Source organism: Trichoplusia ni, chromosome 27, assembly GCF_003590095.1.
Source record: "Trichoplusia ni isolate ovarian cell line Hi5 chromosome 27, tn1, whole genome shotgun sequence".
Taxonomy (NCBI): Eukaryota; Metazoa; Arthropoda; class Insecta; order Lepidoptera; family Noctuidae; genus Trichoplusia; species Trichoplusia ni.
Window position 1 is genome coordinate 4,446,282 of NC_039504.1, and position 18,467 is coordinate 4,464,748.

Here is an 18,467-nt window from a genome sequence, read left to right on the forward strand (position 1 = left end):
ATACTCCTGTATGCAACACTTCAAAATTATGAGAATTGAGGTTAGGGATCAACTGAACTAACCCAAGTTATTGAATGGGTAATGAGTTCTGAACATCTCTCTACTTCGGCTCATAATCAGTAGGTAGGCGTGATTTTTTATGGATGTAACAAGGCTCAACCGCCCCTATAAATAAACCAAGACAATTACGTAAAATTTGATAGTAATAAAACATTTTTACGACATATTTATTTTATAGTTTACTTAAGTTTCTTTAGGATTTCTCCTATATCACGAGTGTCACAGACACATTCACAACATGCAGACTCAAAATAGAACTGGAACTGTATCCACATTTACAGTGCAGAAAGCTAATGGGAGTGTACTGATCTGTGGAATGCGCTGCTTGCATACAACGCCAGGTGACACGCAACTCAAGTGAGCGGAAGATGCAAGAGGGCTAACAGTCAGATTGGCTGATCCACGAGACGACAAAATATCTATGCAATTAGTCTGTGTGCAGCGTTCTCTAGTAGTAGTAGTTTCACAAAAACGCATTGTTTTTTGTGAAATCGAGCCAACCTGACAGTCACGGACGGGCGAGTTGCCTAATGCTAATGCAAACACATCAGATTAGGACACCCCTATGATATTTGACCAGTTATCAAGTGAAAAAGCTTTACATAGTATGCTTATCCGATACATTTGTTAATATAATAAAACATATTCGAGTAATTAAATCACTCTTTAGTGTATTATAGCATACTTTAACATAGCACGTATTTTGTTGAAAGTGAGAATAAAACTAGGGATTGGAGGTGAGGTACTCGGGTGAACAAACAGAAATACGTAATCAACACAACGGGGGCTAAATGAAACACCGATGCTTATTGACCTAAAAATGAAGAAACATTTATTTTCAGTATGTCTTTTGTAAAATTTAATAACAGAATGAATCAAATGTGGTAAGAGAATAACAGAGCGGATTACTTTCCATTTCGATAGAATTAGTTTCACCAACAATAGAAATATAATATTTATCAAGTCATTTACAGATACAGTTAATGCAGTACCAATAAATCTAATTTATTCGTTTACTGAGTTAGTTAAATTTAAACATTTATTACGATCATAATGTACACGGAGTGGAGCGGACGGACGGGCCGTCCGCCGGGTACACTATATTTTTTTGGGATTTTTTAAATTTTTATTCCTCACGTACTTTATAAATATCTCATACTTGAAAAAAATTTACATTAAAATGTATCGGAAAGGTGCGGGACGCTAGCACCGCATACACTAGGGCGCGACGCAAACAGAGGCACGCACGCACACATACAGGACGGCGGGCGCCCGAAATATACACAAATATAAATTATGAGCCGACACGAACCCGAGACTTATACCATCACATTGCGACGCACACCTATTCGTTTTCCCTTTGTACCGCTAGTTAAAATTTTTCTTACATAGTAAAATTAACGGAATACTTTAAATCTAAATAAAAAGAGAAGGCGGAGGCGGCGCGCGGCGGGCGATAGTCAGCCGCCGCGCGCCGCCCGCGCCCATACGTTACAAGTAGTACATCATTAAACTGAAACGATGACAATATTTAATTTATCGCAAACACTAGAGAAATGCAGGTCCAATACGATGGTAATATTGTGTGTCATGAAACAAAATGTATATTTAAATTCTCTGCTTTTTACACACACACTAGCCGGCGGCTCACTTCGACGTCATCATGGTGACGAATTCTGGAAAACAAAACAAAGACGGCATTAGTAAGGGTCGTCAGCGGAAAACAGGCACAGAGTTTACAAGAAACATTTCACATAAACCCTTGCATAACTTGTCTAAGACACAATGTTAACACAGACATTATTATTAACACAACGAAAGTAACCGACAGAGATAGAGATGCACTAATTAGATGTAACCGCTATTAGACAGATAACCACTAGATGTATTACCAAAACAAATAAATCTAGTCCTCACCAAACACATGCCTGCGCGGATCATCAACGATAATATACAAAGCGAGGCATGTACTTGATGGTTCGACCGACAACATAAATAAACCGTAAGATACATATTGTACCTCATCATGCCACTACAAGGGATTATGTGAAATACCACCCTCAGGATATATCCACAAAATATATTAATGATAAAGTAATCACATATGTCGGGCGGAAGCACTCGATTAGATACCAGCGCTGCGAACATGATCCGAATGTGTAGAGCGAAGCCTATACAAGTGTACGAGGGAGTCGGTATTGTATCGATCGCGGATCGCGTCAATGTTTGCTGCTCGTTTGTTAGGCAGTGCGGTGTGAGTGGGTGTGGGTGAGTGCGGCCGGCGGCGCGGCACGGACACAAGCGGCGGGACTAGCTATGGCCACTCGGACTACGGATGGGCGGATCACCAGGTGGTATTTCTATAAGAAAAGTTCTATACAGATATTAGACACATGCACCAATCAACAGGAAAACAATATTCAACATATCCCTGTGAAGCGGACGTGTGTAATTTTGTAGACCCCGTTAAAAATATGGTTACAAAATTGCAGACGATCCGCCACGCCAATAGTGAGTAAATAGTCACAATCGATAGTCAAGTGGTGAGAACCCAACAAGAGTGTGAGAGGGGCTAGAGGGGGCGGGCAGGGTGGGAAAGGCAGGGAGTGGCTGGATCAGCTAACATCTCCAAGGTAAGGAACAGTTAATAAACGAGCAGCAAACCATTCAGATTAACACTGGGGTATACCTATTGTCGTACCGCACTCGACGTAGGCGTACACACTATTAGGGGAAATCGTTTCGAGATCACAGCGTTATCGTAGAGTCTTTTCTTATGGTTAGTTACTGTACTAATATCACAAGTGTGGCGGCAGGCCGAACACTAACGGCTGCCGTCGCCGCGAGCGAAAATGATTTGGGCGAGTGCATGGAAGTCTGCAAGAGAGAGAACGCTCGGTCGGAAGATGGATCACAGACTGCGCCTACTTAAAAGGAGCGGAACGCGCCGACGGCGGGCAGGTCCGCGCCCGCTGTCGGCGGTCCCGGCGCCTGGCACTGGACCTAACCATGCATACGGGGGAGGGCCCCAGGGGGCAAGCGGTCAACGTAACAAGCGAACTATTGTCATCGAAGAGGTGTCTGACCGGTTCAAATCGTAACTAATCTAGATCAGAGCGTTAGGGATGTACAGTCTAGAGACTGCTCACTGTCTAGATCGCTCTCTACTCGACTACAGTGCATGGCAGAGATTCAATAAATTAGTCAACGTGTAACATATAACATAAAAACCTGATGTACGCAAATCAAGACGAACGTAAACAAATGGATAACAACAAAGTATTTTTTATGTCATAGGGGAAATGCTTTCATTGAGTCAGTTTATTAATAAACCGACGCTTTTGTAGCAACCATAACCCAATAGTTAGTGTGAACACGTACTAATAGACTACATGCTGGAGTCTCGTGTGCGAGTTAGTCGTAATATACCGAGTCTGTCTCTCGAGAGGGTGGTAATAATCATATTCAGTCTGTTCACGATACATAAAATAAGTGTCATGCGTCTGAAATCTTCAGATTCATAGTATTTAGTGTTACTTAATATTTTGGACGCCAATTTGGTTAAATTCTAATTCAACTGACATTTAGAGAACAAGTTCTGAATAGCATAAAACATGAATAACGGTCGGCCGGTGTGTGTAGGTGAGTTAGAAGCACGTTATGGTAAGGAGTGGTGTGGTTGATCGGCGTGGTGTACTGACCCTCGTAATTGACTTGTCCGTCGCCGTCGATATCGGCTTCACGGATCATCTCGTCGACCTCCTCGTCGGTGAGCTTCTCGCCGAGGTTGGTCATGACGTGGCGCAGCTCGGCGGCCGATATGAAACCGTTGCCGTCCTTGTCGAACACGCGGAACGCCTCGCGGATCTCCTCCTCACTGTCGGTGTCCTTCATTTTACGGGCCATCATCGTCAGGAATTCAGGGAAATCTATCGTGCCGTTGCCTGAAATTAAATAAAAAAGTCCACGTTAATCTTTGTTTCGAGAAAACCGCATGTAGATTACATTAAATAAAATAATAATATCCTCATAATTAATCTCTAAGTTTTTGATCTGTTACAAACATTAACCAGGTTAAGATGCGGCTGTTGTCTAATAGCTCAATCTCCACGGAAACAACGGCTAATAGTAGGCGAGGTATTTTAGTTTGTTCTGGATAAAACCGTTAAAACAATAAAACTATTAAGCGAATAGATAACTAACCCAGATATAAAAAAAAACGTAGAATGTAAACAATTTGTATTCAGTATAAACAGAGAATCATTCTTAAACCGCGCAGGTGCGCCCTATGGATAAATAAAATAAAATTAATTGTTAATTTTCACTGCGTATCAAGATCAAGGGGCCTATGAGAGATTTACGATACTAGCGTAAATTACATAATGACTGATATAATTCTTATAGTATTGACTAGTTTTCCAAGTTTATTGGTTGTAGACGAAAACCAATGAGTTCGTAAATTAACAACAGTTGTTGGTTATTAATTCTTAACGTAAACACCGTTACAACTCGCAAAATATTTTCGGCCCCGAAGATGATAAAGTGTATGTTATTACTTGGTAAGCGTGTTCATCTTATCACCACCTTTATCTTATTTTTAAACTTAAGATACGTCAACAGGCAAACTGGATATCTTTTTCGATTGCCATTATGTTAGAGAAATAACAATGTAACATATAAATATATTTGATGAACATTGGCATTCAGCGAGGTCGCCCGTGATATTGTATACAACGCAAAAGCCCAGTGTAGCGTGGTGGACGTGATTTTGATCGCCAAATTAACATCATGGGTATTACTTTTACCTTATCTAATGCAAACACGGCGATATGAACTAATATATAACTGTTCTTAATGTTCAACATTTCTCATGAAACTACATCGAAGTACTCCAAATATATTAAGTACATGCAGATTTATATATTGTATGTCCGAACCGGTTTGTCACTTAACCGGGTTCGATAAGAGTAGATCTTGTATAAATCAGGCTTACTACTGACCGACATATCTATTGAACATGGGACTGTCAATAGTTGACCTACATAAATATTTATTTTGAACAATTAATGTATTAGGTTTGTCTAGTGAAAAATAATAGTTATCATTCAAACTACCGTCGTCTTGCAATCCTGTAGTAACGTTATTCGTACAATTTCGGTTCGTCAATTTGATCGCCGCCTGCATGCTGTATTCAACTATAGTTCGTTATGAATGCGCATGAATCAATAGAATCGGGCACGCGCGCCGAACGCTTTTCGTGCTAACATTACCCTTATGGCTATCACGATATATTTTACCTATTAAAAATTTTCCTAAAATATTGTGAGAATAGATAGGCGAAGTTGTTATTAATTAGGTGCACAATTTTACATACTTTTTCTAAAGAATAACGATTTCTCCAGTGTCGTATTACAAAAAGATGTCAATTATTGAATACCTTGCACGCTCTAGAGTGAACCGGATTCATAAAAATATTGTGAGTTATCACGCGAGCGACACGTGTACACAATTATTACGGAAATTATTTGAAACATTTTTTTACGATAAACAAATCAAAACGTTCTTTCAGACATTGTAACGGTTAACATCTTACTCTTATAAAAGATAATTTTGTATGTACGTGGCTTTGTGTTACAAAGTGTTGCTAATGAAGGGAGTATAAAATATTTTTTCATTTTTCTGAGAACATTTTTGTGGATTCAATAAACGCTACATTGTTTGCACATCAAATGATGTTTAGCAAGTATTTCGTCAGTATCTCATGAACGTGTGAATCAAATTATATTTATAAAACACAGTGTTATTACTATGGTAAGTAAACCTAATAAAAATACTATGTTATATGTATACCAAAAACTGTATTTTGAATGCACACGTGGTGCTTTATAAATGAGAGACGAAACAAACACCGGGATTTGATCGACAAACGGACGGGAATACGTAAAGTTGAATAATTTATAGCCGCACCAAGGATTTTCTGCACGATCATTAAAATACTACGTAACGCTGTTGCGTAGACATTTGTGTATTTATTTTGTGTTAGTTTTATAAAACAGTCACTTCATTGATCTTGTTTGAGAGCACAGGTGGTAGCCGCAAGGTCTTCTCGAACAAATACTTTTGAATTAAAACGTAGATAGGAACACAAATTCAACTTAAAAATAAATGTACATGATATTAGTAATAGTAAGCAACTGATTTTAAAATGGGCCATAGCAGTTTTTAAAAGATTTCTTTACAGTTCGAGATAAGTAACCTAATCTGATGGAATGTAAAACATCGATCCGAACTCCATACTTGTGCTAGTTAATCACTTATTAATCAGTTCCTTCCGCGGCCGTAGGTACTCTCTCGGACTGAGGTGATGCAAAAATAAGTTCGAGTTAAGTTTGGCCGATCTAATTCTGGGTTTAACCTTTCCGAGGTGGTTCGCGGACTATAAATAAGTGTGCGAGAGAAACGGCGAGCTTTCGAGAATGCGAAGTCTCGGATAACAAAAGAAAGCGCGGCAAGCCTTCTTGAGACATAATCCACATAATGTACTCGCTCAATTTTTTTTCCCATGGTGACAATATAAATCTTCAAAAAAACGATCAACTTCTGTTTCTTATCTTTGCCTCTGTCTGCTAGAGAATTTTTTTTATTGTTGTAGAGCTACAATGGGTTTTATGAAGAGTTTACGTGATGTTCGTACATCGAAGTGGCCGCACACCTGTTATTTTTCAGCTGTAAATCTGCAGTCTGTGTACGCTTTAGTATTGGAATCAGCTGTCGGATAATGAACGTTAGTTACTGCTTAAAATTCATTAGTAAAAGATAATTCTAATATCTTCAATTTACTAGAATAGATGTTTTCAGATCAACCTGGGACCTGTGAGGTCAGTTTTAGCTTGGCTACTGATGCATAAGTGACGAAAAATGTCATACCAGCAGAATCCGAGCTTGCCCAACTGCGTAGTTCCGTGTTCTGTTCCACGCATAGCAATTAAGAGAAGCGAGTCACACGTGAGTCAGCTAGCGAGCCTACCTATTTACAACCAAATACAGTATTTATCATCTCGACAAAAAACCTTGTCTCCTCACGTCCACCGATGGCAGATATCACATCATCCTTTACTATGTAGCGGAATGATTTATTCATGAGCTGATTTTATGTGATGAGAATAGAAGAATTTTCCACTGTTGCTGATTTAGGTTATTTTTGCTGTGACCGGAAAATTTTGTTCTCTAGCTTGTTAAGCACTTGCAATGTAATGTTTCATTTTTACAGTTAAACGTACTTCCAGAGGAGTAAAGTCAGCCTGTCTACAAGAGTTGTTCAAGTTGTAATAAAAATCCACGCTGCGAGTTCGGCGGGCCGGGGCTGCCGTCGTGCCTGGCCGACCGGCCGACCAAACACGATCAATATCCACCCCCGGAACGCGCACAGTTGGCATGCTTTCCCAGACATTTGCATTCGACCAAAACCAGAAATGTTACGAATGAAAATAACATGCACGACACAATTTACATAGCAGCCGTGTTCCATGTTTATTATGGTAATATCCTCCCATAGTACTAATATTTAGACATGACCAAACATGTGTAATGCGATTTTATGGGAACTATGAGTATATATGAGCAACATACATAAATTATTTGTTTAGCATTCAGTAGATATTTTGTCTTCATGCTTAAAAAGAGTGTTTGTACATAAATGATGATAACAGCTGAAGTTATCTGGAATTCTAGTGTGTTTGTAGTGTGGATTGGGTGACGAAAGTTACATAAACTGCACCCAAAGCAGGGATAAATAAATCTGAGCTGAATGGTATTAATGAAGTGTTTATTATATCTGCCTGTCCCATCTGCACGCATTAATCAACGTAGCAGTCACTGTCCGCGAGATCATAATCATTCCGGTAAACATCAAACAAATTTGTTGTGAAGTTGTCATCGCTTACTTGGATTGGTCGCCAAGAAACAAGTGCGGTTATGCCATGGGCCTGACGAGCTAAAACCGAGCGTAAACATCGCTTGAATCGGAGAAAGTACGATTAAGCCGTTTGAGATTGGGCGCATAGTCCATAAACACATCGCGCCCGTTGCCCACGCACCCCCACCAATACTACATTATTGCGTCTATATCTGCTGATGAACTCAACCGGCCTATTGTATTATTTCAACTGGTCTCTACTAACAACATAAATACTGCTTTATGGTCCCCACATTAATGTGACAATTTGCAGGCTCCAATTAATACCAATGAATAAGCCTGTGAGTAATTCTGCTTTATTTGATTATATAGACAACAGATGTATATTATCTGTTCAATCTGATCTGATGACGACGAAGATAATACAAGAGATTTTTCCGTGGGTTTTGATTGTCATTTTTGAAGAAAAGGCTGGTGGTTCGCGGTCAAACAAATAACAATTAGGAAGACCAATAAATCCAACGAGCCGGAACGAACGAAAAAATTAGCCGTAACTGATGTGAGCGACGGTTGAGAAGCCTTAGAAGAATAGTCCATAAAGCAGAATCAGAGAATAAATTAAATACAAACCAGTTTGGGTTCCGCCAACAAAGAAACACAACACTCGCTGTAAACACCGCATTGAACCACATTCGTCAAGCCAAAGTAAACAAGAAGTTAGCCATCGCAGTCTCACTGGACATTAAGGCAGCGTTTGACAATGCCTGGTGGCCTGCTCTCTTCCAGCGTCTCACCAATCTCGACATACCCAATAACATCTATGGGCTTGTCAGGGATTACGTTAGAAATCGATCGGTGACTCTGGATTACGCCGGAGCGCGCGCGTGTAAAGTCCTCACAAAGGGATGCATACAGGGGTCTGCGTGTGGACCCGTCCTGTGGAACATGATCCTGGACGACCTCCTGGACATGCAGCTGCCGGCGGGTTGCCACATGCAGGCCTTTGCGGACGACGTTCTCCTCATAGTCACTGCTGATAAACAAGAGGAACTACAAACAGTGTCGAATTCCATCCTTGCGGCTATTAGCAATTGGGGATCTGAGGTGAAACTCAATTTCGGACCGGAAAAAACGCAGGTCATTTCTTTCACGCCGAGGGCCAGGTCCGCGCAGCTCCGAATGGATGGCACGGTCTTGAATTTCGTGCCCGCGATTAAATTACTAGGGATCGTCATAGACGAAAAACTGCTATTCCGACGACACCTAAGGTACGTGATAGGTAAGGCCACGCGCATCTTCAACAAGTTGTGCGTCTACGCTAGGCCAACCTGGGGCACCCACCCCGAAAATGCGCGCACTATCTACCTTCACGTAATAGAACCCATCATTACCTATGCCGCGGGAATATGGGGTCAGGTGGCTAAGAAAAAGAGCGCTCGTAAAGAGCTGGCCAGCCTCCAGCGAGGCTTTGCGCTGAAGGCTATCCGAGCGTTTAGGACAGTGTCCACCAACGCAGCACTGGCACTTGCGCAGCTCATGCCGCTTGACCTCAAAATTCTAGAGGTACACCACGTGGAACAGACCCGTCTCACCAATACCACTCACCTTCTGCCGGAGGACGTTGAGCTGGAACAGCCCACACCTGTCCGCGAACTACTTCACCCTGCGCTGAGAATAACTAAAAATGACCTTCATCACCAAGAAGAGAACGGAACACACAAAATTTACACTGACGGCAGCAAACAGGAAAGCGGCGCTGTGGGTGCTGCTTTTGTGTGCTTTGATCCAGGCGGCACAGGGCAACCGACCAAGATCAAGAAACTCAAGCTACACGATTCCTGCACGGTCTTTCAAGCTGAGCTTTTTGCCATTCTGGAGGCCTGCAAATGGGCGACCTACAAATATACAAACACTATCATCTACACAGATTCACAAGCCTCACTACTAGCGATAGCAGACAGGAGCAACACACATCCTCTCGTCACACAGATACACAATATCATACATACACACCGTGGAACAAAGCACATAACACTAAAATGGGTCAAGGCACACGCAGGCGATGTTGGAAACGAGGCTGCCGATGCTGCGGCTAAACTCGCGACAGCACTTCACAAATCACCTGACTACAGTTCGTTCCCTATCTCGTATGTGAAACGCAAGCTCCGAATGCGCAGTCTGGATCTTTGGCAGGCTCGCTACACGTCAAGCGAACAGGGACAGCACACGAAGAGCATCTTTCCAAAACTCACCGACATAACACACTTCAGGAAGCATACAGATACACAATTTTACACTACACAAGTACTTACCAACCACGGCTTCCACAAATCATACTTACACCGATTTCACATAACACCTGACGACCGCTGTCCCTGCGATCGCAATACAACCCAGACAGTGGAACACCTGTTGACAGCCTGTCCGAGGTTCGCTGCTGATCGAATGCGGCACGAGTCACTCTGCATACACTGTGACATCGATCCATACAACGTAATGGAGCTGCTCAGGAGAATGGAAGCGCTGACAAGTTACACGGACCTCGTGAGCCGCATATTTTCAAAATTAAAAGCCTATAATGGCACGTGATTACATTTTATATCCTAAATTTTACACCATATTCGCTAGAATAAAAAAAAAAAAAAAAAAAAAAAAAAAAAAAAAAAAAAAAAAAAAAAATATTTATATATATATATTTTCTATCTACGCATGAACAAACTCAAGACTTAAAGAATGCGAAATCTCATCGGTGGTGGCAGGGAGCGTATCCAATCGCGCGAGCTGCCACAACTGAAATCCTAATGCGAAATCAAAACTTCTGTAACTGAAACCAAAGATCAATAAAAAAAAAAAAAACCTAACCTAACCTAACCTAACCTAACCTAACCTAAAACCTAACCTAACCTAACCTAACCTAACCTAACCTAACCTAACCTAACCTAACCTAACCTAACCTAACCTAACCTAACCTAACCTAACCTAACCTAACCTAACCTAACCTAACCTAACCTAACCTAACCTAACCTAACCTAACCTAACCTAACCCAACCACGGGTCGGAACAGTCTAAAAACAGTGTCGCTCCGTACTAAAAAAATTCAAAAAAGTGGTTAAATTTCATCCTACAACGACAAGTGATACCTTAAAAGTTGCGTCTCAGTGCCGCGCATCCAGAACATTTTCTGAAATCAGCCGGAAAAGCTTGGAAAAATTTTTATTGAGAAAAAAGTGAAAAACACGTGTTTTGAACAAAGTGTCATACCAGTTTTTGTGTCATAACTTTTTATTTTAAGTGGTGACCAATTGAAAATTTTACGCCGTGTTGTGGGCCTCAAAAAGGCGCGTCGTTTGACACCTCGAACAGGAAAATCGGATGTCCCACCGAAGTACAAATCAGGAAAATAGGGATTTTCCTAACCTCCAAAAATCACACGAGGTCCTTCAATTTTTAAGGTACGGCGCTGTTACTTTGTAGTTAAGAAGACCCATTAAGAAGAAGCATAAATCTGTTTAGAACAGATTTTTAGCTCCAAGGGGGGCTTAAATAATAAATATTAAAAACCGTAACTTTGGGAGCTTATATCTTCCAAACAAGATCTGCGACCCCCAAATTTTCTTCTGCTGCCTGCTGCGCGCTGCTGTGAAGACTACACCTGCAAGGAGAAATAAATTTTAAGTACTATAATTTTAGATTTTATTTTAAAATAAGTAAATTTTCAGTTTTCTGAAAATTTTCTTCAGCAAAATTAAATTTTTTTAATTGTTTTTTATTTAGATTGAAAGGCCTTGTAATTCTCTAAATTTAGATATTTTTTCAAAATTTTAGGTAAAAAATTGACTGAGTTATTAATTTTTCTGTATTTTTTCTAAATAAATCATTAAATAATTAAAATAATTAAAATTTTACTCCTGGATAGGTTTTGTCATATGGTTTTCAGCTGGACCAAGCCTAAGGAGCGCTCAGATAGCTTGAGAAACGGCGAAGATAGGTTTCTAGACTTTTCCAGATTTTCAGTCTGGAAATTTTGACGCTCAATATCTCAGCATCCCTTGGACTTAGAGATTTAGGATTTTTTGTATTATTGTTAGGAGACCATTAGAATTAAGATTTCCATATTTTCAGCCTTTTTCGGGGCCTGAAAAATTTTAGGCCTGAAAACCGCCAATTAGCATAGAGTAAGTCGAGCCAAGTGCTCCTGTGGAAGCTGCGTCTCTCTGCGGTGCTCGGTTGCGGAGTTATAGCTGTTTTTGTCCGACTTTTGACAGCTCGGCGGCCATATTGGCGAAATTAAACAGTCTGTATCTCCGGACTCGGTTGTCGTGGAGGGTTGGGGTTTCCTTCTGGGGCCTTGGGGAAGCTTCCTCTTTAGCCTGAAAATCTTTTCAGGCGAATCGGGGTCAGAAATTTTCAGGTTCCTGAAAACATAGAATAAGGCAATATAGGTCAATACAAGTAAAATAAGCCCAAGCTCGGCTTTCTACGACCTCTGGGAGTGGAGAAACGAACGATTTAAGTTGACGTTTGACATTTCCGAACTGTCAAAACTAATTTTCGACACCCCGTAACTCCTGAACCGGAGGTCCTAGAGAGACGGGGTTTTCTTTAGATATAAGTACTAACTGGTCTCCCCCTATTGTACTGGCAATTTTGGATTTTTAGAGTCCTGAAATTTTCAGGCGTTTTTCCTAGCCTAACTTGTAGCACAGTCCGCGACCAGAACAACGAGCCCAAGCACGCCAAAATCCGTCCCATAGACCCAGAGATATCACACCTAGAACTTTTCTAGGTACACCGCACACGAAAAGTCTGGATTTTCTAACATCAATATCTCTGGAACCACTAGGCGTACGGAGGTGAGCTTGGGGTCTTTGGAAAGGTCTCGGCGAGGACTATCAAAGGGTACTACTGTGAAGCCCCGCGCGAACAAAAAATTTTTTTAAATTTTTTTTATTTTCTTATTGTTGTTTTATTTTATTTTTATGTTTTAAATTGCTTGTTTTTTATATATAAGACTGCTGCGTGATCACGTGGACCCAGTGCTACACGACAATACTCTACAAAGTAGAGATATTTGACTATATACGCAGCAACTGTTTAGTGTTGCTGCATTAGATTAAGTTTATTATATTATTTTACCCATACCTAACGCGTACCACCAACCCACAATGATGTCGGGAATCAGAACCCCCCCCCAAAAGGTTTCCAAACCCTCACCCAAAAAACCCGAGGTAGGGCCATCAGAAAGGCGAAGCATAGGGGACCGGATTGAAGATTGGGAGGCCGCCAGAGCAGTTGCAAACGCAGGCCCCACATCTAGGAACCCTGGTACACAGATCGCCAGAACGCCGCCTCATGCTTCAACCGGCGTGGAACCTCCGAGGCAGACCAAGACAAGGACCATAGAGGCAAGAGAGTGCATAGCTCGGGCAAAGCTCCATCTCGGCAAGGCTAGGAACCTCAAGACCGAAATTAAAGATGAGGTAATGTCAGCACTCACGAAGCTCTTCTCCCTTATAAAAGGGATTGAAAGCGAGCTCAAGGGTCTGCCGGCAGAAAACGGCGAGAAGGGAAACACCGCAGTACTTCCAATCTCGGACTCATCGGCTACGGTCCCCGAGGTAGCCCCGCATTCGGCCCAAATTGAGGAGCATGCGAGGCTGCTCCGGGAGAACAACCTGATGATAACCGAGCTAAAGCAGGAAATGCAAGCCCAAAAGCAGCTCCTGGAGAAGGTGACCACAACAACATATGCGAGCGTAACTGCGAAAACTACGGCCCAGACTGATAAAGTCCCGTACGTCAGGGAAACGCTCCATTCGGTAGTGGTCTCCTCCACAGATGACCAAGACTCCGGGGAGAGAGTGCTTGAAAAAATAAGGGACGCCGTCGACGCCAAAGAGGGTTGGGTCGAGGTCCGTAACGTCAGGAAAGCACGTGATAGGAAGGTGATAATCGGATTGAGCTCAAAGGCGGAGAGAGACAAGCTCAAGGTCAAACTGATGGCGGCAAAAGAACACCTAACTGTGGAAGAGGTGAAAAATCGAGACCCTCTCTTGGTTCTTCGGGGAGTGCTCAATATACATAAAGACGAGGATATATTGAAGGCCCTGAGGAACCAAAATAGGGACCTCTTCTCTGGGATTGAAAAAAGCGAGGATAGAGTCGAGTTTCGCTACCGGAGGAGAACCCGAAATCCACATACATGCCATGCCGTCATCAGTGTCTCGCCCATCATTTGGCAAAAAGCCTTGGCGAGGAAGCTGGTGCAGATCGACCTGCAACCCGTGAAGGTAGAAGACCAGACACCGCTGGTCCAGTGCACCCGCTGCCTTGGTTATGGCCATGGCAAGCGATTTTGCACTGATCCAGCGGATCTGTGTAGCCATTGCGGAGGACCCCACGTCAGGACCGAGTGCGCCGACTTCCTCGCTGGAACGCCACCAAAATGTAAGAATTGTGAGAGGGCGAAATTCAGTAATGCAGAGCATAACGTCTTTGACGCATCGTGCCCGATTCGGAAAAAATGGGATGCCTTAGCTCGCTCCACAATAGCGTATTGCTGAGGGCAACGTAAAAGCACCAACTCAACCCGAACGTATATGGCCAAATACTTACCTCATGGTTGCAACAACATGTGCAGTGTATACACGTTTCCGAAAATTAGTTTGGGGAGCAACTGAAAGCACAACGCGATACCCAAGAGTTGATAACGGGAAGTCGACATTGAATTGGCAGCTGTTTAATAATAAATGGAACCAATTTAAGAAAAAGATTCTAAAACATCCCATTGGTAAACGAATAATACACTGCACAATGCTTGGAAACAAGGCAACGACGGTAAAAATAAGACATGGTACCATTATTAGGGTTGCAATTGATAACTTTCTAAGACCAATAAAAGTCAAGTGTTGCACTGAGTTTACGCACCAACGCACAGAATTAGCCATAAGATTAAAATATGTATCGTAAAAAACTATATGATGTCTGAATATTTAATAATATTCAAGTTCACCATAGATATAAGAAAAATAGTATAAAACTGTAAACCGTACTAGATATTTAAGCAATAGAATTAAGAAAGTTAAGAAATGTTATCAAATAAAAATGAAAAATATAGACAAAAGATTGGGAATTGTAACAAGATTAAGAAACATCACGATAAGACCAGAAACAAGAAAGAATGTATAATAAGAAATAAACCAGCAAAGCCTAAAATTATTTACCCTATAGAAATAAGTATCAACAGTAAAATAAAGAGAGAAAAGTAGTTAGATTAGTTGAATTAAAAATAGTGATAGACGGGCATCCCACCCGGTAAAAGCAATAAAAGATGAAGTATGAAAGTGTAGTATGAGGAATGGAAGTGCGAGAGGCATGAATGATAGAACTGGAATGAATCAGGCTCGAGTAAAAACAGGCTCCGATAATGTTGGAGGTACTAGTATAAAAAAAAAAAAAAAAAAAAAAAAAAAAAAAAAAAAAACCTAACCTAACCTTTTTTTTTTTTTTTTTTTTTTTTTTTAGGCGGGGGAATCCTCATGGACACCCGCCCCCCCGGGGGGGAGGACGGGTAGTGTCAGACTCTTACTGACTAAACCTAACCGCCGGGTGACGTCAGCCGCGTTTTATGCCGGCACGTGGTGTTACATAATATGACAACACTGTGCCGGCCGCGGGGATCCGCCGGCCGTTGAGTAGGGCCGGCGGCTCGCTTTCGCGTTGTTTTTGGAGGCCGACGTGTAAAGAGCGTCGGCCTCCTCGCCTCGTAATGGGGTCGCACCCGTCACACCGAAATGCGACCCCCCGTCGCGGGTCTGTTTTGACGGGCGATATGCACCCCCGTGCCTATCGCCCAGACCCTAGCTAGGGCGGCAAGTTGCGCTCGTGCGCAGCACGTCGCCGCCCCATACGACGTCGGCGTATGGCGGGCGCGCTGGGATCTTCCTCCCGAGCGCGCTCCGCCGCCTCCTTCTGGACATGACCGTCTCGCAGAAGGAGGCAGTGCGTTCCACGCTGCGCGACTGCTGATCGACGCAGCCACAACAGCCGGCAGCGCGGAAAGGGAACCCAAATTAGCGCCGCCAGAAGGTCGGAGCGTGGCTCGGCAAAGCCGGACATACGGCCAGAGTGTGCAATGCGGTGTCGTCTTCGTCACCGCACTCATGGCACGCAGTCGACTCCTCCCTCCTGACGACGCGACACAAATAGTGCCCGAAGGCACCGTGCCCTGTGAGCACCTGCGTGAGGCGGTAGGTTAAAACACCGTACCGCCTCTCCGCCCACGGTTGTAATTGTGGGCGGATCGCTTCACAAATGGCCCGCCCCGCCGTCGGTCGTGAGAGCCGCAGCTCCCAGTTCCTAAAGGTGACGAGGCGGGCCTGACCTTTCCATATCTCGCGCTGCCTCGGCGAGGGTTCAATGCCCCGGGACCGGAGCTCGGTGATGCGGGTGTAAATGTCCGCAAGCACCTTCGCTTCCAAATCCCAAGGCGGCGTCCCCGCCAAGGCAGTCGCGGCTTCGTGCCCGACAGTACGGTATGCACGGACGACCCTGTTGGCGACAGCACGCTGCGCGCCAAGCAGGACCGCCCGACTGTCGGGCAACAACGATTTGGCCCATATGGGTGCGCCGTAGAGGGCCATCGACCTGATGACCCCCCCGTACAAACGGCGACACCCAATGTCGGGGCCCCGACGTTCGGCAGCAGCCTCCCGAGAGCAGCTGCGGCAGCCCGGAGTCTGGGCGCCAGCCTTCGGAAGTGCTCTCGGAAGTTGAGCCTCCCGTCGAGGACCAGGCCGAGATACTTCATAGTGCCTGACAGTGGGATACGGACACCTTCCACTGTCAGGCACGCGTCGATTCCGGTAGTTTGGCTCCGGGGGCCGCGCAGCAAAAGCGCTTCGGTCTTCCCCAGAGCCACGTCCAATCCAAGCATCCGGATGCGACCTACGACGAGTTGCGTGCCGCAGGTCGCACGCCGGATGCATTCTGCGGGGTTCGCACCCCGCGCCAAAACCAGGGTGTCGTCCGCGTAGCAGACGACCGCGTGCAGGGCAGGAGAGCACCTCGGAGGGTCCAATCGTACCCGATGTTCCACAAGAGGGGCCCAAGACAGACCCTGTGGAACACCGCGCCCGGTCTCCCACCTCTGCGGGGCCGTTCTGCCCTACGAACGACACAAACCTCCCGGACAGGTAGTCCGCCACGACTCTCTGGAGGTAGAGCGGCACCCCGTGGTATCGGAGCGCCGACTCTATACACTGATGCGGCAGCGAATTGAAGGCGTTGGCGATGTCCAGTGAACAGCCACCGCACGCCCCCCCGTGCCACCGCATCCGTGGCGAACTCTTGCACGACTTTTAAGGCGTCCAACGTGGACCGCCTCGCCCTAAATCCGAATTGGCAATCCGACAGACTCGGGCCCGTCCTCTCCAAATGCCGGACGATGCGGGCAGCGATGACACGCTCAAAGAGCTTGCCCGCCTCGTCCAGCAGGACGATCGGCCGATAGCCCGAAGGCGAGTCTGCCGGACGCCCCTCCTTCCTCAGGAGTACCAACCGCCCCGTCTTCCATGTATCCGGGAATCTGCCTCCTCCAAACAAGAGTTGAGCAGTCCCCGGAATCGACTTTCGAGTGGCCCAGTGCCAGCGAAGAGGCGCGCCGGCACTCCGTCGGGGCCTGGGGCGGTCTTCTTCGGGCGAAGGCGGCTTATGGACGCCTCCAGTTCCCCCTCCGTGATGAGCTCCAGTGACTCTGGCGCCTGAGGCGCGGCCACCACCGGAGGGAGAATCTGTGTCCTGTCCGGGAATAGGGACGAGACTACGGCTTGGAGCAGCTGGGGCTCCATGGTCTCCGTGATCGGGGGCCCGTTGGCGCGGAGCTTGTTCCGCGCCGCAAGGTACGGGCGCCCCCACGGATCCCTGTTGAGCTCCTCCAGCATCTCCTCTCTCCCTGCTTGCCTTGGCCTGTATAATGGCCAGGCGGAGATTGCTCCTTGCCGTGCGGTAAGCCTCATATAGCGAGGCCTCCCTCGTCTCGTCCCAACCTGGTCTTCCGGCGTGCCTGGAGCGGTAGCGGGTTAGGCTCCGCTTGGCCCCAAAGCACGCCTCTCTGAGAGCTGCGATCTCAGGCGACCACCAGTAAACTGACCGGCGGTTCGGCCGCCGTCGGACGCGAGGCATCGCTGTGTCGCACACCAAATGTTAAGGTGCGACAAAATTAGCTCTGCCTCGTCGTCAATTGAGCGGCCTGACACCGCCGGCATGCACCAATCGGCAACGATGGCCGCCTCGATCAGCAGCTCTCTGTCCATCTTCTTGAGGGCCCATCGTGGGCTTCCCGAGTCCGGTGTAAAGCGCCGGATCCCGGGTCCCCAGGAGCGGAAACGCTGAACCGTATATATCGGTGGTCCGATAGCGTCTCCACCTCCTCGACGCGCCAATCACGAACGCGCTCCGCAATAGACGGAGCGCAAAACGACACGTCGACGAT

At 45.0% G+C, this 18,467-nt stretch overlaps 2 protein-coding genes across 5 annotated transcripts in view; one reads left to right on the plus strand and one right to left on the minus strand.

Annotated features, from left to right (window-relative positions):
- Window positions 1-865: 865 nt before the first annotated feature.
- Window positions 866-18,467, minus strand: part of LOC113505800 (calmodulin) — a 31,080-nt gene continuing 13,478 nt past the window's right edge. For 3 of the 4 annotated variants that reach the window (XM_026888627.1, XM_026888628.1, XM_026888629.1), the window contains exons 3-4: window positions 3,762-4,004; window positions 1,521-1,736 (exon numbers count right to left, since the gene is read on the minus strand). In XM_026888627.1, coding sequence (XP_026744428.1) covers window positions 1,708-1,736; window positions 3,762-4,004 — 272 coding nt within the window. In that variant the 3' untranslated portion in view covers window positions 1,521-1,707. Of the gene's footprint in view, window positions 1,737-3,761; window positions 4,005-18,467 lie in introns of all 4 variants that reach the window. The other variant, XM_026888626.1, reaches the window with a different exon arrangement.
- On the plus strand, window positions 11,909-15,444 carry LOC113505797. Its single transcript, XM_026888623.1, has one exon. The coding sequence runs from the start codon at window positions 13,141-13,143 to the stop codon at window positions 14,536-14,538; it is 1,398 nt and encodes a 465-aa protein (XP_026744424.1). The 5' UTR covers window positions 11,909-13,140; the 3' UTR covers window positions 14,539-15,444.